The 25,792-nt window shown below is 43.4% G+C and overlaps 1 protein-coding gene across 1 annotated transcript in view; it reads left to right on the top strand.

Moving 5' to 3' along the window:
* LOC144249260 (KN motif and ankyrin repeat domain-containing protein 4-like) overlaps positions 1-25,792 on the top strand; it is a 66,049-nt gene that overhangs the window by 19,605 nt on the left and 20,652 nt on the right. Inside the window, exon 2 of the mRNA XM_077791549.1 lies at positions 20,037-20,261. Within this exon, the coding sequence (XP_077647675.1) occupies positions 20,037-20,261 (225 nt within the window). The remainder of the gene's footprint in view (positions 1-20,036; positions 20,262-25,792) is intronic.

Below are 25,792 nucleotides of genomic sequence, written 5' to 3'. Positions count from 1 at the left end.
CATTGTAGTACAATTTTTTTTTGGGGGGGGGGGAATATACACACTGAAGATTGAACCCAGCATTTCTCTATCATTAAACTATATCCTAAGTCCTTTTAATATTTCATTTCATTTTATTTTTTTGCAGGGCAATGGTGGGAGCTGGATACAAGGGTCCCATTAGATTGCTTATGGCCTAAGTTGGTAAGGCAGGCCTCAAACTTGGAATCCTATGCCTCAGCCTCCTGAGTTGCTGGTATTACAAGTAGGCTCCACTGTTCCTGGATCCCAGTCCACAGCATAACATCATTATTTACAGCAGCCAGAGGTAAATAACCTAAATACCTAACCATGCGTGAATAGGTGAATAAGGCTCGGCATATACATGCTGTGGAACATCACACAACCTTAAAGGAAATTCTGACACAGAATACAACATAGAGAAACCTGAATAGAAACTAAGTAAAGTAGGCCCAAACTACGAAATACTCCATTTGAGCTCCCACAGTAGTCAAATTCACAGACACACAGGTGATTGCTGGGAGCTGGGGTCAAAGGGAATTTGGAGTTGTTGGGCAAATCTAAAACAGACAAACTCGTTGCAAAAAAAAGTCACCTTCTTAATGAAATAAACTAAGCACAACACAGCACCAGGTGTGGTGCGCAAATCAGGAAGCAGCCACAACAACCCACAACACAGAGCCTTGAACAGGACTTGAATAATCATACCCAGGCCAGAGAGGGGCCTTCTCTAGCTCACAATAACAGAACTGGCTATATGCAACGTGTGTGCCTTATTTGGATTCTAATTGGAATAGACCAATTTTTTTGTGTGTGTATGGTTTACTTTTTCAAATTGTCTTCAGTTTGAAAAACTCAGGCTTAAAAAACTTATCAAAAAATCTGTTCAAAAAGAACAACAGTTTTTACATGTGGCTTGTGACAGCCATATAATTGTAGACTTACCAGAATGTTTCAAATGCATTGTAATATTTGTTTATTCTTCAGAATAGATTAATTATAAAGCAGCAGAGATTTTGGATGGACAGAGTAAGAGAGGAATATTAATTTCACTAGCTGGGTAAAATTATAATTGCTTAAGAATGTACAGCTCAATGGCAGAGCGCCTGCCTAGCACATGTAAGGAACTAGGTTTAATCCTCAGCACTACATAAAAATAATAAGCATTGGGTCCATCTACAACAATAACAAAAGAATGTCTTGTAGGGTGCAGTTGCATGCACCTACTATCCCAGAATCAGCAGTGTGTAGCAGGCTTCCAAGTTCAAGGCCAGCCTTAGTAACTTAGTGATTAAGCACTTCTAGGTTCAATCCCCAGTACTCAAAAAAACCCAGAAACAAGGTTTTGAATACTGAGGTTGTTGTGACTAGAAAACAATGCCCTCTGATAAGACAAAGGTTAATCCAATGACAGTTTGTACACATCATGTAATTCTATATAATATCTATGACATGCCAATTATGAAACTAAAACTTGCACATTATATTGTATATATGTAGTTTGAGCATTCCAAAATCAAAATCCTAAATCTGAGATGCTCCAAAATGCAGAGTTTATAGAGCACCAAACTGAAACCAATAAAATACTTCACATGAATCAACTTTGTCATCTCATTTCACACACAGACACACAGGCTTTATTCCAAAATCTGAAACAAAAAAAATCTGAAAAAACAAAAATCTGAAACACTTCTGCTCCTCTCCAAGTTTAAAATAAACAATATAAAATCTGTATGTGTATATATACATAGATTTACATACAAACAAATGACTATGCCAGAGGGGCATGCCTGTAATCCCAGCTAAAGCTGAGGCACAAGTGCTGAAGGTTGAAAGCCAGCCTCAGCAACTCAGTGAGACCTGTTCTCAAAAGAAAAAAAGGACTGGTGGTAAAAGGCACCTGGATTGGTGGTAAAAGGCACCTGGGTTCAATCTCCAGCTTAAAAAAAAAAGTGGCAGAAAAAATATATGTTAGGTCAGTGGTGGCGACTTGGTGGCAACTTAGTGGCAACAAAGCAGCCTGCTCTGGAAAAGAACATCAATCAGATGCTGGCAGAAACGCCTGTCAATCAACAGGACCCCCCTGGCCAATCCTGGAGTTCAGCCAACTCCCCTGACCAACTTCAAGGGGGCAAGGGGCCCTAGAAACACCTTTTCCTGTCCCAAGCCCTTCCCTTTCTGCTGTAAGCCCCATAAAAGTCCAGTCCAGTCAAGCTTCCACACAGTTTCTCCTCAGACCCTTCTCCTGTCCCCTCTGTGGGTCTGATCAAGTGATATATCAATAAAGCCTGTTCAGCAGTCCTTTTAAATCTGCCTCCTTTGGCCATTGCCTGCCCTGACTGATCCGACAATATATACTGCAATTGTATTCTTTGTAAGCATATACACAAAAGCCAGAGAGCATAAATATGAAAAGATTCTCAATTTTATTAATTTGAGGAAGGCAAATCAAAAGTTTCATGGAGCTGGGTGCAGGGCACCTGGCTGTCATTCTGGGGATTCAGGAATTGAAAGCCAGCCTCAGAACTTACCCAGGCTGTCTCAGAGTAAAAAATAAAAAGGGGTAGGGATGTGGTTCAGTGCTTAAGCACCTCTGAGTTTGGGTTCAATCTCTGGTACCAAAAAATAAGTTCCCTGGAGTCAGGGTTCAGTGGTAGAGTACTTGCCTAGCTTGCCCAAGGCTCTGGATCCAATCCCCTAAACTCCCCCAAATAACACACAAAAACCCACATCCCTATATTTGAAAGCCCCTATGGCCAGTACTAGGGCAAAAACTGGCCCTTGCTGCAATTAAAGGGACCCCAGGAATTGTTAGATCTTGGGGTCAATAACCTGGCAGAGGCCTGTCACCCAACACTCACTTTTTAGGGTAATGTGTCCTGCAAAAGCCACAGGTACCATGAGAGAAAAACTGGAAATTACACACATTCCCACTGTTGACTTGGAACAAAGATACCAAAATGTACAAACTATGGAAGAGTACACAACAAGGAAAAGAGATCTGTAGAGACTAAAAGGTTCTCAACCACCTGGCCTCAGAATCAGAACCAAACTCCAATAGTATCAAAGGAGAAAATTATAACAAAAATATGAAGTCATTAAAATATGAGAAAGGCCCCTGACCCAAGGAAGCATACTCATTAACTAGAAGTGAACTTGGCACTCTACCTTATTCTCTTACCCTGTACCCCATAAGTAATAGCCCACCAAACTGAGTGGCTAAGGAGGCCAGAGCCTATACTAAATAAAGTGGAATTTTTGTGAGACACTGGGGATGCAATGGAGGGCCTCAAATACAGAGCCTGACCCTCTAGGCTCCTACCCCGAACCTGGAGTGGGAAATTCATTAATACTGTCAGGAAAAAAAAAGGCCTCTTTTTAAGTCATTTACCTTAATGATTTATTGCAGATAGCTAATAAACCTATGAAAAGAGGGAGGCCATAAGCCAAGAAAACACAAATCAATGTTTTCTTTTCCCATTCCTAAAACTAGAGGGCTTCCATTCTCAACACTGCATATAAATAAATAAATGAAAATAAGGTCCATCAACATCTAAAAAAAAGTGTAGGGAGAATTCACCTACCCACCCAGCCCTAAGGCCCCAGGCCTGTGAATTGCTCAACAGTCTCACTTTTTCCTAAGGATACTGCCTACTATTGCATAGATACTAAGAAAATGAACTTAAAAATAAAGCTCAGTTTTTCAGTTCCTTGGGTCTATAATGCTAACCCATGCCTCCTGCCTCAGCTTCACTTAGGTTATAATGCTAACCAGAAAAATTGTTCAGCCTGTTTTACCTTGCTTTCCTAGGGACTCTCCACCCAGAGTAGCTAGGATCTTGAGTGGGAAATTGATCACTCCTCATGTTTCTTTTCTTTAATTACACTGGAATGTATATTTAATCATTATAAACTTGGTATCTAAACTGAGGTTTTTAGTGGACAGAATATCTTTGCGTGGTGCTAAGGTCTAAGGATTGAACCCAGTGCCTTAAGAAAACCAGGCAAGCTTGGGGCTCTCTCCCTCTGAGCCACAATCGCAGCCCCAAGCTAAACTCCTTTTATTTATTTATTTATTTATTTAGGAAAGGAGGTTGGCATTGATCCTTGGGGGGGGGGAGCTCCATAACTGAGACACACCCTCAGTGCCCCCCTCCCAACCTTTTTTTTTTTTTTTTGGTATCAAGGGAAAGGGGCACTAGACAGCTGAGCCACATCCCCAGCACTATTTTGTATTTGATTTAGAGACAGGGTCTCAACAGTTGCTTAGTGCCTCACCTTTGCTGAGGCTGGCTTTGAACTTGCCATTCTCCTGTCTTAGCTTCCCCAGATGATGGAATTACAGGCTTGTGCTACCGCAAATGGCCCCTTTTCATTTTTTGAGACAGGATCAAACTAAATGTCTGAGGCAGGCCTCAAACTTTTGATTCCCTGGCTTCAGCCTTCCAAATTGCAGGGATTACAGTGTGTGCCATGGAGCTAGGCACTAAAGTTCTAATCTAGAACTCCTGAGATTGTAAAGGGTCACTTCACCTGATTCACTCTAAGATACCCTTTCCCCACCGTGGACTCCCCCACCCTGCAGACCTGCCCGTCACTGTCCAGTCCCCAAACCCTTGGCCAAGCCTCAGCTACTCACCCACTTGGGTGCCTCTGCCAGGAACAGACCAGTTTCACAGAGCACGATGTGGTCTACACGATGTGTGCAGCAGTCTCTACCTAGAAGTCAAGTCCATGATATTGAAGATTTAAGTTTGACTGTGCAGGGGGGTGGTATCACAGGCCTTTAATCCCAGAGGTACAAAAGGCTGAGGCAGAGGATGGAGAGTTCAAAGCCAGCCTCAGCAATAGGGAGGTGCTAAGCAGCTTGGGGAAATCCTGTCTCTAAATAAAATATAAAAAAGTTTTGGGGATAGTCAGGTGTTTCTTGGTTCAATTCTCAGTGAAAAAAAAAAAAAAGAGTTCAAGTTTCCCCATGGGCAATGGAGAAGATGGAAAACCAGGCTCTTACTCCACAGCTCTGGCTATTACACTGCTCCTGAAAAAGACACTATTAAGTTCTCACCCCCCACGGTGTCAATTTTTTACAAATAGGACCTCTATAAACCTCTTCACATGCTTCATTTTCTTCTCATGGCCCTGCTAGTTTACTACCCCCACTTTGAAAATAGGGATTTAAAAAATGCTGTGTCCTAGCCACCCACAACCCACAGGGAAGGAAGCAGGGCAAGACATGAAACAGCCCAACTGCGGGGGCTGCTCCCTGGCCTTGCTTACCTGGGAGGAACCTGGGAGGAGATCTCTACCTCAGCACTGCTCAGTGAACAAAGGTGGGAGACTGTCTCAGCCAAGGCTATTTCACTGCTCACCTCTTCCTTGGCCCCTCCCCTCCTGAGGATTTTGAGATTTTAGGTCCAACCCCCTCCTGACCTGCACTCCCCTCCCTGGAATCCCATCCCAGCCATGGCCCCTCCCTAGAGTCTCTCCCTAAGCCTGCCACTGAGCACTCCACCCCACCTATCCTGCCTGCAGACAGGTGTCTAGGAAAGGCACTTGTTCACTTGGCCACACACCTGTATTCCTAGGGAATCCAGAGGCTGAGGCAGGAAGATGATGAGTTTTAGGCCAGCCTAGGGATTTAGTGAGACCCTGTCTCAAAATAAATAAATAGATAGATAAATAAGTAAATAAAAAAGAAATGGGCCAGGGGATGCAGCTCAGTGGTAAAGTGCCCCTTTGGTCAATCTCTGGAACCAATAAAATAAAAATAATAATTTTAAAAAGCACCTCCTTGTGCCTAACTGCTCAGCCCACAAAAGATTTCTATATTCTTTAATCCCACAGTTCATCCATTCCTAAATCCACTTCCATCCCTCTTTGATGCACCAACTCTGTGCAAGCCCATCTTCCCTCTGATCACTGAAATAACCCCCAACCAGTCTGGCTTCCCCTCAGCCCCTCTACAAAGACTAAGGCAGCTCTCAGCTTTAATCAGCCTGTTTATGGTGCAACTCCCATACAGCCAGCTGGCTGGGGGTAGGCTGCCATTGGGGTGATGGCTCCTTAGAGCAGAGGTCTTCAAATTGCAGTGTGCTGTCTGTGGGGCACACTGACCCCTCCAGAAGGAAAGGACCTGAATAGCTTTGTAACAGGGGTTCACTTGCTGCTTGACTATATCCCTTGTGGCTTTGAAACTTAATTTTTTCTTTTCCCCAGTCTTCATCTCCCTGATCTCTTTTCCCTAAACTTCTTCCTGATGTTCTCACCCCTGATCTTCTTTTCCTTGAGCTTCCCTAACCCCTCACCTCCTTCCTGATCTCTCCTCCCTAATCTCATTTTCTCTGAATCCCCTCTGTAAAAGCCTCCTGTTCCTGCTGATGGGCAGAAGCACAGCTTTTAGGACAGCAGCCCCCCTGTGTTTCTCCTTTGCTGGTAAAGCAATCAACCTTCTTTTTCCTTTTTCTCAAAACTGTGTCTTTGTTATTGGATTGGCATCAACAGGGACAAGGACTGAGCTTTTGGCAACAGTTTTTTGAATGATTTGTTCATTGAAAACTTTGTTTTGCCAGGCACAGTGACAGAGGCTTATAATTCCAATGGCTCAGGAGGATCAAGAGTTCTAGGCCAGCTGGGCCTGGTCTCCCACATGCCTGTAATCCTGGAGGCTAAGAAGGCTGATACAGGAGGACCAAGATAAATAAATAAGTAAATAGATAGATAAATAAGTAAATTAAAAAAAAGAGTTCAAAGCCGGTCTCAGCAATAGCGAGGCCCTAAACAATTTAGCGAGACCCTATCTGTAAATAAAATTTAAAAAAGGTCTGGAGATGGGGCTCAGTGGTTGAGTGCCCCTAAGTTCAATCCCCAGTACCAAAAAAACAAACAAAAAAAAAAAAAAACAAAAAACAAACAACAACAACAAAACAGAGGAAATATTTTGGTTTGGTATATATTGCATCCCTAGAAAGAGTCCAGGGTTTTCCCCTCTTATGTTTTCCTTTTGCTTCTTCATGTTTCCCCTGAAATTATCAGTACAGTGAAGCCAACCTGACAGGATAGGAACACATTATTCTGGTTTTCTAGATCTTTGAGTTGCACATCAAGTCTGGAGCTGAGGACTCCCCAACCGTTTAACCTGCTTGTGAATCCACAATTTTCCAAGCTCTGTGATCATCAGTGATTTCAAATTCCTTGATGCTATACCTCATCATCACAGAAACCAGGCAACAACCTCTGATCAAGCCCAAAAAAGAACCTGATGTTTGGACCTGGATGTGTAGCTCATAGCTAGAGCACATGCTTAGCATGTGCAATGCCCTGAATTGACCCAAGACCCAAAATGGGAATAACTAACTAACTAATAAATAAAATTTAAAAATAACAACAGAGTGGGGGTTGTGGCTCAGAGGGATAGTGTTTGCCAATCACATGCAAGGCCCTGGGTTGGATCCTCAGCAACACATAAAAATAAATAAATAAATAAAATAAATGTATTGTGTAAAACTACAACTAACAAAGAAAAAAAACACGTGGTGTTTGCTTTTCATCTTAGCATCATTGATTTTTTTTTTTTTTTTTGTACTAGGGGTTGAACCCAAAGTTACTTTACTAGTGAGCTACATCCTCAGTCTTTTTTATTTTTACTTTTTCTTTTGGTACAGGGTCTTCCCCAATTGCCCAGTCTGACCTCAAACTTGGGGCTCTCTTGCTTCAGCCTTCTGAGATCCTGATGTGACCGAACATTCGGCCCATGTCCTCAAAGACGATACACTCTTGAGAAAAAAAAAAAAAAAAGAACTTAGGTTGCTTTGGTAGCAAAAGACAAGCACAGGGGACTCCTGTCCCAGAGGATTCTGCCCATCAAGGGGAACAGGGGGTTTTTAAAGAGGTTATTCAGGTGGTGAGGCCAGGGCTCAGTGTTAGAATGCTCACTTAGCATGCCTGAGGCACTGGGTTCCATCCTCAGCACTGCAAAAGAATGAATAAATAAAATAAAGAACTTGCGTCTGTCAGGTTGGTGGCCATGACTTAGAACAAAGCAGCAGGCTCAGGAAATAAACAATCAGGGGACCAGGGAAACTCCTGTCAATCAGCGGGATGCCCTGGCCAATCCTGGAGCTCAGCCAGCTCCCCCAACCAACTCCGGTGGGACAAGGGACAGTAAAAACACCTTTTCCTGTCCCAAGCCCTTCCCTTCCTGCTGTAAGCCTCATAAAAGTCCAGTCTGGTCAAGCTCCCAAGTGGTTTCTCCTCAGACCCTTCTCCTGTCCACTCTGTGGGTCTGATGAGTTCCACCTGGGAGTGATATCTTGAATAAAGCCTCATTCAGCGGCTTTTTTAAATCTGCCAACTTTAGTCACTGCCCGCCTTGCCTGATGTCACAGTGCCCATCTACAACTGAAAAAAAGATTAAAAAAAGAAAAGAGGTGATTCAAAGTCTACATTCCAAGTCTTGTGTCTCGAATTGTAATCCACTAAAATCTGGGACACAGTAGTTTCTGAGATCTTCTGGTGCCATCCCCAAAGTCAGGATTACTTTGTTCCTGTGTTGGGTGTGTGTTCAGGGACAGAAAACTGTCCAGGAATCCTGTTTTCCCTGAGAATAGGGAGGATGATGTGATTAGTGAGAAGCAGGAAGAGAAAGAAAATATGTATATCCATTTAAAAATAAATCAATCAATAAAAATCAGTTGCAATGGCAGAGCAGCAAGGCTGTAACCAAACCATCAATGGACCACTGTTACACTGGGATTACAAGTGTATGTTACACACTGGCTTATTGATAATCTTAAAACCATCAGCCTGAGCAGGGCATGGAGGTGCACACCTATCATCCCAGTAAGGTTTAGGAAGCTGAGGCAGGAGGATTGCAAGTTCAAGGCCAGTCTCAGCAATTTAGCAAGGCTCCAAGCCATTTAATGACACCCTATCTCAAAATAAAAAGGACTGGGGATGTTGCTCAGTGTTTAAGCACCTTTGGGTATGGAACTCAGTGGTAAAGCACCTTGAGTTCCATCCCCAGTACCACCAAAAAAAAAAAAAAAAAAAAAGAAGAAGAAAAGAAACAAAAGACCATCAGCTGGGACATTCATGGAAACCATTATGGAGTCTTGGAAGATGAAGAGTTGTTACTTCTTTTATTTTTAGTTGGTATGGATCTTTATTTTATTTATTTATATGTGGTGTTGAGAATGGATCCCAGTGCCCCACACATGCTAGGCAAGTACTCTACAATTGAAGCACAATGCCAGCCCCAACTTGTTACTTTTTAATGGTAAGACAATATTTTAAAATTAACTGCATTTGAGAACATTTACAATACTCATGAAATTTAATCAGTGCAATTGCATTCACAGTTTTGTTTTACATCTCAATAGGAAAGAATCAAAATTATTCAGGTCAAAATTAAAGTATCAAAAATATAAGACTGGACTGGTCTTGGGGCTGCATGCCTTTAATCCTAGCAGCTGGGAGGCTGAGGCAGTAGGATCCCAAGTTAAAAGGCAGCCCAGCAAAAGTGAGGCCCTAAGCAACTCAGTGAGACCCAGTGTCTAAATAAAATACAAAATAGGGCTAGGGATGTGGCTTAGAGGTCGAGTGCCGCTGAGTTCAATCCCTGGTATCCCCAGCCTCCTACAAAAAAAACCCCATAAAACTCTCTGATGAGGTGGCAGAGGCTGCCTGTGGTCTCAGCAACTGGGGAGGCTGAGGCAAGAAGATCATGAGTTCAAAGCCACCCTCAGCAATTTAGCTAGGCCTTAACCAACTTATTCGGATCCATTCTCTAAAACAAAACAAATCTACCCACTATGACTGGTGCTCAGTGGTAAAAACCTCATGTAGCATAGGTGAAGATGCTCCTGGTTCCATCACTAGCACCCAAACAAGCACACAAAACAACCTCAATTGTCTGTCGACATACAAACTCCAATTATTTATCTGTTCTTTTTTGTTTTGTTTTGTTTTTCTTTTGTTATACTGCTGAGCATTGAATCCAGGACCTCATGGCCTGATAGACAAACACTCTGCCACTGCACCATACACTAACCCTTTTAAACTTTAATGTAAAATTTTTGCAGGACTGGAAATTTAACCCTGGGCCTCACGTAAGCTAGACAAGTAAGTGCTCTAGTGCTGAGTTACATCCCCAGCCCACAACTGAATTTTTGGCATAAAGATCTTTGGCTGCAGGAAATGACATTTGATTTGCTTCTCACATGGAAATGTCTGTTTGTGCTGGCATGGTTCTTGTGCTGTTGTCTGTAGCAGAGTTGCCTGGGATTTTATGCCTAGCATTTCACGGAGCAGTGCCTCTCACTTTAATTTCAAGGAAAGCACATAACTGATTATTGTAGTAATAAACACACACACACACACACACACACACACAGAGGTAAACCACTGCTCAGGATTTTTGAGGCCAACAGGTTAAACCTGAAGAGTTTAGCCAAGATTTAGGATTAAAATCCCTCAAAAGATTTATAGCATGAAGTGAACTGTGAGTTCGAGAACTGAGTCATAAACTGGATGTTGTGGCCACTTCTAGCTTACATAGTGTCTTCACCAAAGAACAGTACATTTTATTTATTTTTAATACTAATTTATTTTTAGTTGTAATTACACACAATACCTTTATTTATATGTGGAGCTGAGGTTGAACCTAGGCCCTCACACATGCTAGGTAAGCTCTCTACCATTGAGCCACAACTCTAGCCCCAAGAACAGGACGTTTTATTTTATTTTGGATGTATGATTTTTGTTTATATGATTTCAATCATGTGTTAACAGAAAAAAATAAGTTGGAAATTTCTGCACATCATCCACTACATAAGCCCCAATCCACTGATTTCTGCCATTTTCATCAAGTACACAGGCAAAGAGGCCTCCATCCCCAGAGTGAAGCAGGTGGCATCACTCTCCAAGACCTTAAATGATAGTGCAGAGCAATATAACAAGAACAGCATGGTATTGGCACCAAAATAGACTCATAGACCAATGCCCCTGGCTTCAATCCCCAGTACCAAATAAATAAACAAAACAAAAAGGGCTGGGGATATATATCTCAATGGTACAGAATAGAGGACACAGAAACTACCCCACAAAACTACACTTACATTAGACAAACGTACCAAGAACATGTATTGGGGGAAAGATAGGATCTTCTACAAATGGTGCTGAGAAAACTGAAAATCCATATGCAACAAAATGAAATTAAACCCCTATCTCTCACCATGCACAAAATTCAACTCATAAAAGATCGAGAATATAAGAATACTACCAGAGACACTATGTCTAATAGAAGAAAAAGTAAGCCCTAATCTCCATCATGTGGTATTAGGCCTAAACTTCATTAATAAGAGTCCTATGGCACAAGAATTAAAATCAAGAGTCAATAAATGGGATTCACTCAAACTAAAAGGTTTCTTCTCAGCAAAAAAAAAAAAAAGAATCTGTGACATGAATACAGAGCCTACATCTTCGAATCAAATCATGTCCCCTCACACATAAGATAGAGCACTAATCACAAAGGCATATAAAGAACTCAAAAAGCTAGACAGCAAAAATCAATCAATAAATGGGCCAAGGACCTGAAGAGACACTTCTTAGAAGATATGTGCAATCAACAATCACCTGAAAAAATGTTCATCATCACTAACAATTAGAGAAATGCAAATCAAATCCACTCTAAGATTTCATCTCATCCAGTCAAAATGATAGCTATTATGCATACAAACAACAATAAGGATGTGGGGGAAAAGGTACACTCATACACTCCTGGTGGGACTGCAAATTGTTGCAGCCAATATGGAAAGCACTATGGAGATTCCTTGGAAAACATGGAATAAAACCACCATATGACTCAACAATCCCTCTCCTTGGTCTATACTCAAAAGACCTGAAAACAGCATACTACAGGGACACAGCCACATCAATGTTTACAGCAGCACAATTTACAATAGTTGAATTGTGGAACCAACCTAGATGACCTTTAATAGATGAATGGATAAAAATACATGTGGCATATATACACAATGGAATATTACTCAGCAATAAAAGAGAATAAAATCATGGCATTTGCATGTAAATGGATAAGAGTTAGAGAAGATAGTGCTAAGTGAAGTTAGCCAATCCCAAGAAACCAAATGTGGAATGTTTTCTTTGATATAAGGAGGCTGATTCTTAGTGGGATAGGGAGAGGGAACATGGGAGGGAAATCTGGATAAGACTTTTTGGAATTCATCAGTGGGCTCTGAGCCAGGTGCAGTGGTCCATACCTGTAATCCCAGCAGTTCAGAAGCCTAAAGTATGAGGATTATGAGTTGAAGGCCAATCTCAGGAATTTAGCAATTTATCTAGGCCCTGTCTCAAAATAAAATATAAAGAAAAGGGCTGTGATGTAGCTCATTGCTTAAGTGCCCTGGCTTCAATCCCCAGTACCAAATAAACAAACCAACAAAACAAAAAGGGCTGGGGATATAGCTCAGCTGGTCAGTGCTTGCCTCACATGAACAAGGCCATGGGTTTGATCCCTAGCTCCACACACACAAAAAAACAAACAAATAACAACAATAACAAAAAAAGAGGGTGCTGAGTGTAGAGGAACAAGCATTTTGCACAGATACGGCTGCTGCACACCCACAACTACTTACCTCTTCCTCAGCATTGGTGCCAAGGTGGTGGCTCTGCTTGCAGCCCTATGGATGCCAGGACTCAAATAGGAACTAGGAAAAACTGGTGGGGTGGATCACTGGGGACCCTGTGGAGCCATCTGCACTTGTCTTGGGTCTAGAAGCCTCTTCTTTTTCCAGGGCTGGAGGCCAGAAATTCTATGGAGACCCACCTCTTCTCACCCAGACTCTGCAGCCCAAATAGAACAAGATCAGAGATTTCCTTTGGGGGCTTGGTACTATTCCAGCCTAGAGGACAGGTTCTTATGAGGTAATTTTTCTCTAAACAAGAGCCTTCTTATGGGGCTGGAGATGTGGCTCAGCGGTAGCGTGCTCGCCTGGCATGCGTGCAGCCCGGGTTCGATCCTCAGCACCACATACCAACAAAGATGTTGTGTCCGCCGAGAACTAAAAAATAAATATTAAAAAAAAAAGTTCTCTCTCTCTCTCTCTCTCTCTCTCTCTCTCTCTCTCTCTCTCTCTCTCTCCCCTCTCTCACTCTCTCTTAAAAAAAAAAAAAAAAAAAAGCTACAAACAGTGGGCTGGAGGTGTGGCTTAAGCGGTAGCGCCCTTGCCTGGTATGCACAGGGTTCGATCCTCAGCACCATGTAAAAATAAACATAAAAATAAAAAGATGTTGGGTCCACTGAAAACTAAAAAATAAAAAAAAAATAAAAAAAAAAAAGAGCCTTCTGTGGAGATGAATGGCTGTTCCCACCTGTTATGAAAGAGTCTTTCTGGGGCTGGGGTGCAGCTCAGGGGCAGGATATGTGTTTAGCACTCAGGTAGACCTGAGTTGAATCCCCAGCACACCCCACCCAGACCCCCACAGTCTTTCCAGTTTCTTCTCTGTCATCACAATTTCTGGGGGATCCTCTTCTGGATTTAGGCAGGGAGATCAGGCAATGTCTTTTGAACAAGATTTCCATCTTTATAGCTACACATGAAATCAGGTAAATGTTAAATCTGTGCCATCTTCTGGTCAGGATGATGTGACATTTTCTGTAGACTTCAGGTTCTTCAATTATTAGAGGCAGGGTTTCCTCTGCTTTTCCAGTTGCTAAATCTGAGGTTCTTTGTAATTTGGTGTTTGTGTGTGTCAATGAAGAATCTCCTGAGGAAGTAGGTTAAAATGCAGATTCTACTCTTTGGTACTGGGGATTAAACTAGGGAACTCTACCACTGAGTTGCAGCCCCCTTTTAGTTTATTTAGTTTGAGACAAGGTCCCTATAAATTTCTGATCCTGGCCTTGAACTGGCAATCCTCCTGCCTCAGCTTCCTGAGTTGCTGGAATTACAGGTGTGTGCCATCACACTGGGGGAGATTCTGATATCTTAAATATGCACCTGCCCCTATCCAGGATTCGAATGGGAACTGCTTTTGGATCACGCTCTGAGAAAAAAAAAAATGATACCACAAGAGCTGAGGGTGTAGATCAGTGGTAGAGTGGTAGAAGGCTTGTCTATCATGCCCAAGACCCTGGGTTTAATTCCCAGCACCAAAATCAATCAGTAAACAAATAATCATCCGAAAACAACAACCACAAAACAATGCTATGGAGGCCAAACCTTCATTGCTTTAAAGGGCAAATCTGACTAAAACTCCCCACATGAAGACACCTCAGTGACCCCGTCATGCTGCCAGGATGAACTGCAGGCTCCTCATGAGGACCCACTTCTCACATCTCATGCTGGAGGCACATATGACTTTGGGTGGTTTGTGGAAACTGCTCTTCTCCGATGCTGCTGTTTTCCAGGGACACCATGTGGAAGTACATTCCCATCACTTCTCTGGCCACCTGGTTAACTCCTACTGCTCTGCAGCCTCTGCAGGTGACTTCCCTGACCCTTGCTCCATAGGCATGCTCCCTAGCCCTACTTCTTTGTAGGACTAGCATTGTCTTCCTCTCCTGCAATCCCTGTTTCCCATCTGCCTCCCCAGATGATTCAGCAAGCTGAGCCCAGGAAATGGGTCTTATTCCGTTTTGTATCTCTTGAAATTGACACATAGTCAACCTGTAATACATTACTTAAGGCATGAAAAAATTGTGTTGTACCTCCTATGTCTTTTTAGTTTTTTAGAGGGGAGCACTGGGAATTGAACCCAGGGAAACTTTACCACTGAGCTACATCCCCAGGCCTTTTTATTCTGAGACAGGGTCTTTTGCTAAGTTATTCATGGCCACACTAAGTTGCTGAGGCTGGCCTAGAAGTTGTGGGCCTACCTCCTCAGCCTCCCAAGATGTGAAGGTTATAGGCCTGGGCTACCAAACCCGGAATTGAGTCTCTATTTTGGGGTTTTCTATTGGGGTGGTGATGGTGGTACTGGGGATTGAACTCAGGGGCACTGGGCCTCTGAGCTAAGTCCCCAGCCCTATTTTGCATTTTAGAGACAGGGTCTTACAGAGCTGCTTTGTGCCTGGCTGTTACTGAGACTAGCTTTGAACTTGTGATTCTCCTGTCTCAACCTCCAGAGTCTCAGGGACTACAGCCATGCCCTACTGTGCCCCAAAGGAGTCTCTGGATTTTAAAGATCAGTTTTAATTATTGTTCAATTGTTAATATTGGGGATCTAACCCTGGGGCACTTTATCAATGAGCTGCATCCCCAGTCTACTTCTCTTTCTCCCTCTCCTCCTCTGCTCCTCCTCATCCTTCGCTCCCTCCTCCTCCTTCTCAGTGCACCTATCTTTGCACTCAGTGCTTTAAATACATAATAAAATAAAAAAGTTCTTTCAATTCTTGAAAGGGGACAAGAGAAGAGAAGGGATGGGGACACCTGAGGGCTGAAATCCATGCCCAAGCCCTGAAGCCTCACATTTGTATCCAGGTGCTCCATGTCAAGGGCCAGACAAATGGATCCGAATGGCTAAAGGAAAAATGGAGACTGGAAGGCAATGGAACCCCACAAGTATGAAGATCATATCCACCTTCCTGTATGGTCCGTTAATGACCTGGCTGTGGGTGCGGGGGTGGGAGGAGTGCGAGGGTCACCAACATCGGGATGCCAAGCAGCAGGGGCGGTCGAGAAGCCCCTCATTACTCCGGGCTCCGGGGCCATTCCTTTCTCCTCTCCGTGTACATTTATTGCAGGGGTGTGCTGCCCTCCCTCTCCCCTCCTTTCCAGTTCCCATTGAGGACTCAGCTAAAAGCACTTTTGTTCTCCAGCTGGAAGGTTAGATTCCAGGGACCCAGAATCGCAGGGCCTCTCCTGCGCCCCCGCGTGGCCATATGAAGCGTCTATGGCTGCAGCTGGCGATGACAGCTGGAGGTCCTTGGAGAAGTTTGTGGGGATTTGTGGCCCCTGTCTGGACTCGACTCTACCCTGTGAAGATGCTTGAACTGGCACCCTCAGTTCTGCTTGTCTTCTCCCAAAGGCCCCCCTCCCAGTACCTGATTGGATAGAAAATATTATTGTAATTGCCTGGGACTGAAGCCTTTAAGCCAAATGTTTATGGGAGCATCTAAAACAGTTATTTCCAACTCTGGCTGCACTTGAGATCCTCTGAGGAGCTTCAGAGAAAACAAAACAAAAATTCTTCATCTCTTCCTCTCTAGTTCCCATTTGAGTAGTCTGGGTTGCAGCCTGGGCATGGGAATTTAAAATATCCCCAGGTAATTTTAATGCATAGCAGAGGCTATGAATCACTGTCCTGCCAGGTGTGGTGGCACAGGCTCCAGCTACTTGGAAGCTGAATCAAGAGGATCACAAGTTCAAGGTCAACCTAAACAACTTAGTGACACCCCATCTCAAAAAAAAAGGCTTGGGGTGTAGTTTAGTGGTAGAGATATTGCTTAGCATATAGAACCCCTAGGTTCAATGCCCAGTACTCGAAATCAAAAATCAAAAACCACCTGCCTCAAACAAACAGAGTGATTAGCTTGCTGGGATTTCTGGAAAGGTGGGGGCTGTATGTTGTTTCTCCTTCTAATAAATGTTGATATCGTTGCCGACTCAATGTGATACTTGCTCTTCAGTGTGACATAGCTCATCTAGGAAGACCATGACTAGGGTTTACCTGTGTTCCTATCTGCTTCTAAAATTGATGTCCACTTGTATTAATCAAAAAAGAACCTGGCAATTGTGAATGGCCACAGCATGGAAGCAGAAAGGGCAATGGGGGCTTAATGTACTCAAACTTAAGTGATCATCAGAACACAGATTTCTGGGTTCCACTCTAGAGGTCCTGTTCCAGTTGTTCCAAAGTAGAACATACATGTACATGTCTCCCAATGACACTGATGATGGTGGTCCATGCTATGCCAGGAGAACTGCCCTCAGTGCTCAGAGATAGTGCTCACAAAGGCTAATGGTGAGAGAGCTCAGCTTGTCCTGGGTTGTGTTTTTTGAGACAAGAGTTAACCTACTGCTAGAGACTTCCATGGAAATGAAATCATGGAGGGCCCCTCAACTATGCTGTGTTTGGACATTGCCCCAAGTGCCTGACAAACCACCTGATTAGTATCTAAGTGTATACAGGATCCCTGGGTGGAGGGATGGCAGAGGCCAGGTCTCCAGCTATCTGCTCTGGGCTTCTGGGGAGGTAGAAGCAGTGATCAGGGCTGCCTTACAGCTGTGCATACTAGAGGGGCAGGGATTGAATGGGGTTGAATATAAGAATATAGAAGACGTCCATGTTTACCTAAGCAAAGGCCATTCCTAAGGGGGTCCATTCAAGGTTCCATGATGTTGTGAGAGAGTTAATTTATGTGTCAACTTAGAGGGTGTTTTTGGTTGAGATTATCCTTTAAAGCAGTGGACTTCTATTGCCTTCCATAAAGTGGATGAGCCTTCTCCAACCACTTTAAGGCCTGAATAGAACAAAAAGAGTAGTTTGGCCAGTTGCGGTGGCCCACATCTGTAATTCTAGTGATTTGGGAGGCAGAGGCATGAGGATTGCAACTTCAAGTGTGGCCTCAGCAACGCAGTGAGGACCTAAGCAACTTAGTCCACTGAGTAAGACCCTGGATCAAAATCGCTCTACTCCCTCTACACATAGTCTCACTATTCTGGTTCACTTTAATAGATAAGTATAAATAAACCCTAAAATTGGAGGGGAAATCTGGTGCAAAAATTTTCATTTGCTTAGAAAGTTTGAAAAACAATAGTATAAGAAAAGGAGATGTTTGGAAAACTGCAATGCGGCCTCCCAGTGTCTCCTTGTGTCCCAGCTGAGGGGGCAGCTGGATCCTGCTGAGGGATGCTCTGTTTTCTCTGGGTCTTGTGGACACAGGAGCTTCCAGACATGGTGATCCAGGGGGACCTGGAAGCAGTTTTATCCTCTCATCAGCCTCACAGGAGTATCCCATGTCTACTCTCCAGCACCTCCAATCTTTCCACACCTTTGCTTATGCAACTAAGGGTTCTGACCTACACCAGGCAGGGACTGAGGATGACTTTCTTATTAGAATCCAGCAACCCACAGCAGGAGGGGCATTGCAGGTGAGTAGGGCAAATAGAAACCAAATCTGCTAGGTTATTCAGCTTTAAGGTGAGGTGACCAAAGGAACAACATTTGCCAGTGTCTCTGGGAGGTTGGTGTTGTCAAGAAAGCAGCTTAAGGCTCATGGATTCTCAAGTGAAAATAAACACCTAAATATGTGGAGAATTACCTTGAGGCTAAGTAAAACACACCAAAAATGAATACAGGCTTCTCTGGAAAGATGTGACTGGGTTTCAGAGAAGTAGGGGACCAGGACATGTAGTAACGCACACCACAAACAGGGCAATTACCATACACCATCTCCAACCCACATGAAGACCCTGACAGGTAACACCTGCCCCGGGCTTGCTGAGGACCCCATTCTCACCATAAGTCGTCCAGACCAAGAATGCTCATCATTCCTGTCTTCCCTGATCAGGGAGAGGTATGGAGGATAGCTTGCACACCTTCATGTGGGTCCTAAGTGGCAGAGCCTGGATTTTTCTGATTCCAAGCCCCCTTTCTTTCTTCAAAGCCCCAGGGCACTGAACAGGGCAGCAGAATGCACAGGCACTGCAGGTTGTAGTTGTAATCAGCCAGCACAGCAGCAAACTCATCCTCAGCATGTTTTAGACATGGCGTTCAGAGCCACAAGAAATCTGAAAGGAAGGAAAACACAGTCTTTGCCATCTTACAAAGCCCAGTATCCCATCTAAGAGAAAGCACTGACCTGCCTGGAACTCAGGAGAACCACAGGGACAAAATATAATCTATTCAGGCTGGGATTGTGGCTCAGTAGTAGAGCGCTCACCTAGCATGTGTGAGGCACTGAGTTCAACCCTCAGCACCCCATAGAAATAAAATAAAGATATTGTGTCCACCAATATCTAAAAAATAAAATATTAAAATACATATATATAATAAATTCTTGTAAGAGGACTATAGGAAAATATCGACATGTAAATAGTGTATACAAGGAAGATGGGAATGGGAAAGAGTAAAATGAATCCGACATAACTTTCCTTCCTTCACATATGAATACACAACCAGTGTAACTCCCCGTCATGTACAACCACAAGAATGGAAAGGCACACTCCTTATATGTATAATATGTCAAAATATGCTCTAGTGTCATGAGAAACTAAAAAGAACAAATACAAAATTTTTAAATAGTATGTACAAGGAAATCTAAGGGAAATAAGTTATTGTTCATTTTTAATCAGAAAAATTACCAGCACACATTACTCTATTTACATTCTTTATCTTATGTGATTCCCACAAAAGTCCTGTGAGATACACACAGAAAGGCCATTCATTTGTAAACAAAGTTAGGATTCAGGGAAGGCATCGAGGCAGCCAGGGTCCCATGTTGGTGGCTGGCAGAGCTGGAGATGGGACTCTCATTCTGATTCTCTTGCTGTGTCCACCCGTGATCACAGGGATGTCAACAGCTACAGATTAGAAATAGCCACAGGGACATGAGATCTTCTTGAAACAAAGGCTTCTGGGTATCATTAATCTAAAAAGACCAGAGGCATGGAGCAGACCAAGGCTTCCTGGGGAAGGCTGGGCCAGGGAGGTGATAGGAAGGCAGGCCTCTGAAGCACTCAACCTTCATCTCCCCCATGGCTCCACATATATCATTGCTGGGTCCTAGGTCCTGTGGAGACAGAGACAAAGATGAGAGTCCCTGCCAACATCCTTGAGAACAGGAGAGACTGACAAGCTGTGATGCCCAGTGTGATGTACCCCACCTGTGTGGTGGTGGCAGGTTGGAAAGCCTTTAGAGCAGATGGAGTACCTTACCAGCACCCTGGGGAAGGAGAATTCTGCCAGACAGAGAAGGAAAGCCACGTTGGAAGGAATGGTCACTTTCTTGAGGAGTCCCTGCTGAGCACCCCAGCACCTGCAGCAGTCTCACCATATCCCCATTGTCCCGTGTGTAGGGAGGCCAGACCGCCCAGATGCTGGGGGTCACCCATGACCAGGAGGACATGGTCCAAGCACTACTGAGCTGCCAGGCAGACTTCAAACTGCAGGACCACGAAGGATTGTGGGCTCTCATGCTGGCCTGTCACCATGGCAATGCCAACCTGGTGTGCCTGCTCCTGACCCACCCAGCTTGGTACAGCAGTCTGACTGATAAGACGAGACTTATGGACAGTTCACAAGTGGGTTGGTGTTGAACTTCTGGTCCTGAAAAGTACTTCGATGGCCAGCAGAATCCAATGAACCACTGTGATAGTAAAAGCAAATGTGACTCCATTTTGCTTTGTGACTCCATTCTGTAAAACAACCATGCCAAGTAGAAGGGTCATAACTGGGACCTTTGTGAATCTCTCCTTCTCAAGGATTATACAGTTGTTGGCAGGGACTGTCATCTTAGTCTCTATCTCCACAGTACCTTGCACCCAGCACTGATACATGTTGAGCCATGGGGGAGATCGCTGTAAGGTGAGGACATTGATGATGACAATGATGATGATGATGATGATAAATAACATGCGCCAAAATCATTTAGACCCCACAATGACCCTCTGAGGTTGATATAGCTGCTGCCATTTTGATACAGATGTTCTTTTCCTTTTGCTATAGAAAACTTTAAGAACACAGAACTACCTAATGAGGAACTACCTAGGTTAACCGGGCTCTGTTTCTGTAACTGGAGTGATTGGGTTAATTGTGATGGGTTAGGCTTCCTGCCACTTGACTGCACTCTCCCCCTTCTTTAACATGGATTGCTTGCATAGGCTGGACCTTGAACATCCCTTTTGTGGTTTTCAGGCTTATAAGGAGTGCTCTTGTAATTGTTCGGGCTGAACAGGGAAACAGCTTTATGTTCTGGTCAGTCGTCACCAGTATGCTTCAATAAAGGCTTGATTCAATTATATGTGAGTGGTTTAGAAGTCAGTTTATGAAACTCTAGGATGAAGCTTTAACTATAACACCATATGGTGATAGCAAGAAAAAAATCAACCTCACAAGGCTGTTGTAGATTTAATGAGGCAATACAGTGCTTGGAGCCAGATGGCTGGGAAACCCACAGCTCTGGGCAACTGGATGAAGGAGCAAACTTTACAGAATAATCTCTATTTGTGAAACTGTAAATATCTCTCTGATATTGATCAACTCTGCAAACTGGCCCATTCTACCAAGCCAGCCTATGAAGCAGCCTGGCTAGACCCAGGCTTCTTAAATAAAGATCGCTGTAAGGTGAAGACATTGATGATGACGACGATGATGATGATGATGATGATGATAAATAACCTGTGCCAAAATCATTTAAACCCCCTATGACCCTCTGAGGTTGATATAGCTGCTGGCATTTTGGTACAGAAAACTGAGGTCCCAAAGGGAAAGGTGCATGGCGTAAGGTAACCAAGATCACATGGCTGGTGGAACCCACCACCCTTGAATTCCTGAGCCCAACATGGAGCTCTTCCATCATCCTGGATGTTGTCCTATGGAAGCAGCTTGTCTCTAGCTTCCAGGTGAATATTCTGCACCTTTCAGAGAGACTACTGGATATCAGCAAATGAATCAACAATTAAATAAGTGAACCCCAAGGTTTGGAGATGAATCATCTGAAACTACAGGAAGTGTAGCTTAGAGGTAGAGTAGCCTTGAGCTCAAGCCCAGTACAGGGGAGAAAAAAAAAAGCAAATTGCTTTGGGCAGTGGGAGCAATGAAAAATTTCTGAATAATGGGGCCATTTGATCAGATTTACTTCTTCCGATGATCACAGAGGAAGACTGGAAGCAAAGGGGTCAGTTGGAAGGTTCTTATGAGACACTGGGTATAGAGCAATTTGGGTGGGGATGAAGACAAAGCCCTGCAGGAAAGGAATCAGGAACTGGGGCATGCCAAGATGGGGTGACATACTAAATGGTGGAGAGGCATCAGAAATGGGTGACAGGAGAATGGTGGGTTCAATCCCTGGTACCAAAAAAACAAAGGAGAAAAGATGTGAGCAGGCTTAGCAGAGGTAAATCCTAACGTGCCTGGAAAGGTCAAGCCAGGTTGGCAAGCACATAGTCTGGTTCTGCAAGAGAAGCAGACATGTCTGGCCCCCAGGAGCAGACTTGATCTCCTTCTAATCAGGAATAACCTACCTCCCTAGGGTGGAACACTGAGCCTGATTTACCTAGAAAGTACTTGGAGTAAAAGGTGGGGTGGATAACATTTATTGAGAGCCCACAAGGCATTTGTTAGAGCTCACTTGCATGGAAAAGTTCAACATATCCACAATCTTTATAAATCAAATTCCCAATACCTTTAGAGAGACTTCTATTTATAGGAAACTTGAAACAAATCTCTAACATGAAGGAAATACTCCTTGACTTTGATTTTTTTCATCTACTTGACTTCTCTTTGACAAAATTAATTATCAAAAAGAAAGCCCCAGGGGCTGGGGCTATAGCTCAGTTGGTACAGTGCTTGCTTAGCACTGGGTTCAATCCCCAGCACCACCTGGGTTCAATCCCCAGCACCACCAAAAAAAAAAAAAAAAAAAAAAAAAAAGAAAGAAAGAAAGCACTGGTCAATATTTTCAACAAGTTTGTGCTATCCAGCCAGATAAGGAAAAGTCTGACCACCCAACAATAATAAGGACCCCTTCTTTCTACTTTCCATCATTGCTTCCATTTTGCTCCTTAACACACCTTCGCAGGTTTAGTGTCAGGAATGAGGGAGCTCTCTACTGGGAACAGTCTCTCCCATTCTCTCTTCCTCTGTTTTGTCACTCCTCCACCATGTGCAGTGCTAATGCAGTGACTTCCTGAGCTTAGTGCTACTCTGTCCTGGGCTTCTGCCATGCTGCTCTCCCTGGCTCTCCTCCCCCAGGGCTCCATCTCAGATCCTCTCTCCTCCTACCCATTGAAAAGTTTTCATTCTCTTTTCTTCTCTTCCCTCCTTTCCCTTAGGGACCCAGAGCCTCTCTAAATACTTTCATCCCAAGGACATCTGTACCTAGGACTCTTCCAAAGTGCTCCTGAGTTCCAGCGCACCCTGACTTTGAGAACTGACCTGGCAGGAGTGCCCTCTGCCCAGTTATCCGATGTGTCTGCTGAACCTCTCTCAGCTCATGGCATCCTGCCCTCAATAGACCCATCAATAGCTCCCCGCTGCCTACAGAAGTTCTCTGAACTCCAGCCTTGGATTCACACTCCATTGTGTTCTGGCCCAGCTTCCCCACTTCCTAACACCCACCACGCAAAACTGGTCACTCCCTCCTGCTAGACTGTGAGGCTCCTTTTCCCCTCCTCTAAGAATTTCCCATATGGTGTCTTCTGCCTCCTTGATGTCTCCATGCCCAGTATCTGCATGTTCCCATCTTGCTCAGGATTCTCTAGTCTTTTGAACATAGGTTCCAAAATACCTTGAAAAGTAGTCAGGTTTCAAAAGGTCATCTCCAGTGGGCATGCTGTCCGAGAAGGTCAACAGATGATGCAGTTGAGCCCATAGCTGCTACCCAAAAGAAAGTCACTAACTGCCACTAGAAAATAACAAAAGTGGGAAAAAAAACAACAATCCCCACCCAAACCCCCAACCCCCAAAAGAAAAGAAAATTCACCTATTTGAAGAAGTTAAAAAAAGAAAAGCTGGAGGAAGTGGTGCATATCTGTAATCCCATCGAATAAGAACTCTGAGGACCAAGGGTTATGATTCCAAGGTCAGCCTCAGCAACTTAGGAAGGCCCTAAGGAAGCCTGTCTCTAAATAAAATATTTAAAAAGGCTATAAATGTAGTGATCTAGCACCCCAAATTCTATCCCCAGTACCAAAACAAACAAACAAAAAAACACACAATAAATTATGAGCCATGCTTGGTGGTGAATGCCTGTAATTCCAGTTACTCCAGAGGCTAAGGCAAGAGGATCGACAGTGGAGGCCAGTCTCAGTAACTGAGTGAGACCCTAAGCAATTTAGCAACACCCTGTCTCAATTTTTTTTAAAAAAAGGGCTGGGGATATTCTTCAGGGCTTAAGTGCCTCTGGGTTCAATCAATCCCCCGTAGTAAAAATTAAATAAGGAAATAAATCTCCCCAAGAGTATATGAAAGAAGGCAATAGTGTTATAGGTCAGAAGTTAATGATTAAGAAAATATGAAAATTTAATTTGTAAATATAAAATCTGCATCACTGAACAAGATAAGGATTGGTAATAGCCTAAGAAATAAGGGGGAGAACAAGAAAAAGGAGAGAGCAAAAACACAAGATTAGAAATAATAAAGGGAAAATTTCTTCATATGTAGAGGAAATATAAATAAATAGACTTGAGACTGTTATGTATTACTTTAATAAATTTGAAGGCCCATGCATGCAGGATCTTCTATAAACATGTGTATTAATAAAATTAGATTAGAAAAAATATAAAGCCTAAAGAATATGAAAGAAAATGTTAAAATTCTTCTCAAAAACTCTAGTCTGATGTCATTTCACATGCAACTCTTTAAATAGCCAAAGAATCGATATTTTGCTGCATTTAAACTATTCAAAACAATGCAGCAATAAAGGAACTATCTGAATGCATTTTACAAAATCAACATGTCACTCCTCTGGGAACCTAATAAACACAACTACAGACCAATTTTACTTGTAATTAGATATGAAAACATTTTAAAGTAAAACAAGCAACAAAAAAAGTTGGGCGTGGGGCACTCACATCTGCCCTGCACATACACAAATGCCTTCCCACCTCGGGCTCCCCTGGGCTTTCTTCAGTGTGTCTTCTCTTCCTCTTCTAAGGACTCTAATCACATCATGAGGGTCCACACTCATGACCTGATCTAAACCTAATTACCTCCCAAACCCAGCCTCCAAATATGACCATATTAGACCTTCAACACATGAATTTTGAGTAAACACATTCTGTTCACAACAACATATTATTAAATAACAAAATATTTTAAATGACAAATTATCCTTATGAATTCCAAAAGGCCATCTCTGGTGAGTGTGATACCCTTGAAGATCAACAGGTGGCACTGGCTAGCCCACAGGAAATAATTCTCTAAATCCAAGGCAGGATGAGTTTAATGCTAAAGTGCAGCATTTCTGATAATATCAGGTGTAAGATAATGCCTGACATTACAAATATTATTGAACATTGTTCTAGAAATTCTTCTAAGGCACTCTCAGACAGGACTGAATGAAAATTATAATTAGTAGGTGGCTGCAAAACTGTCATTACTAGCCAGGTATGGCAGTGTAGTCCTGCATCGCAGAGACTGAACACTCAGAAGGATGGCAAGTTTGAGGCCAGCCTCAAATACTTAGTGAGATCCTGCCTCAAAATAAAAAGGACTGGAGATGTCAGTTCAGTGGTAGAGCACCCCTGAGGTTAACCCCCAAGAACAGGAAACCAACCAAGCAAACCAAACCCTCTGTCATGTCAGCTTAATGCACTAGAAAAGAAGGAGGGTTTTTATTTATTTTTTTTATTGTTCTCCATTTTCTTCTTGCTTGGTATGGAGGATTAAACCCCCCTGTACTACACAAGTCACTTGAGAAACCTCTGCAGGACATAGTTCACTCAGAACTGCTAGTCCAGAGTGGTGGTGGTGCTGGGGGTGGTGGTGGGGGTGGTGGGGGGGTGGTGAGGGGGAGTGGTGGTGGGGGGGTGGTTGGGGTGGTGGTGGGGGGACATGGAATGAATGATGGGAGAAATTGTTTAGTGTCTTTAGAAATCTCTCTTGCCTTGTA

Source organism: Urocitellus parryii, chromosome 11 (assembly GCF_045843805.1).
Source record: "Urocitellus parryii isolate mUroPar1 chromosome 11, mUroPar1.hap1, whole genome shotgun sequence".
Lineage (NCBI taxonomy): Eukaryota > Metazoa > Chordata > Mammalia > Rodentia > Sciuridae > Urocitellus > Urocitellus parryii.
Note: the sequence above shows the minus strand (reverse complement) of the source record. Positions and strands in the feature narration are given on the sequence as shown.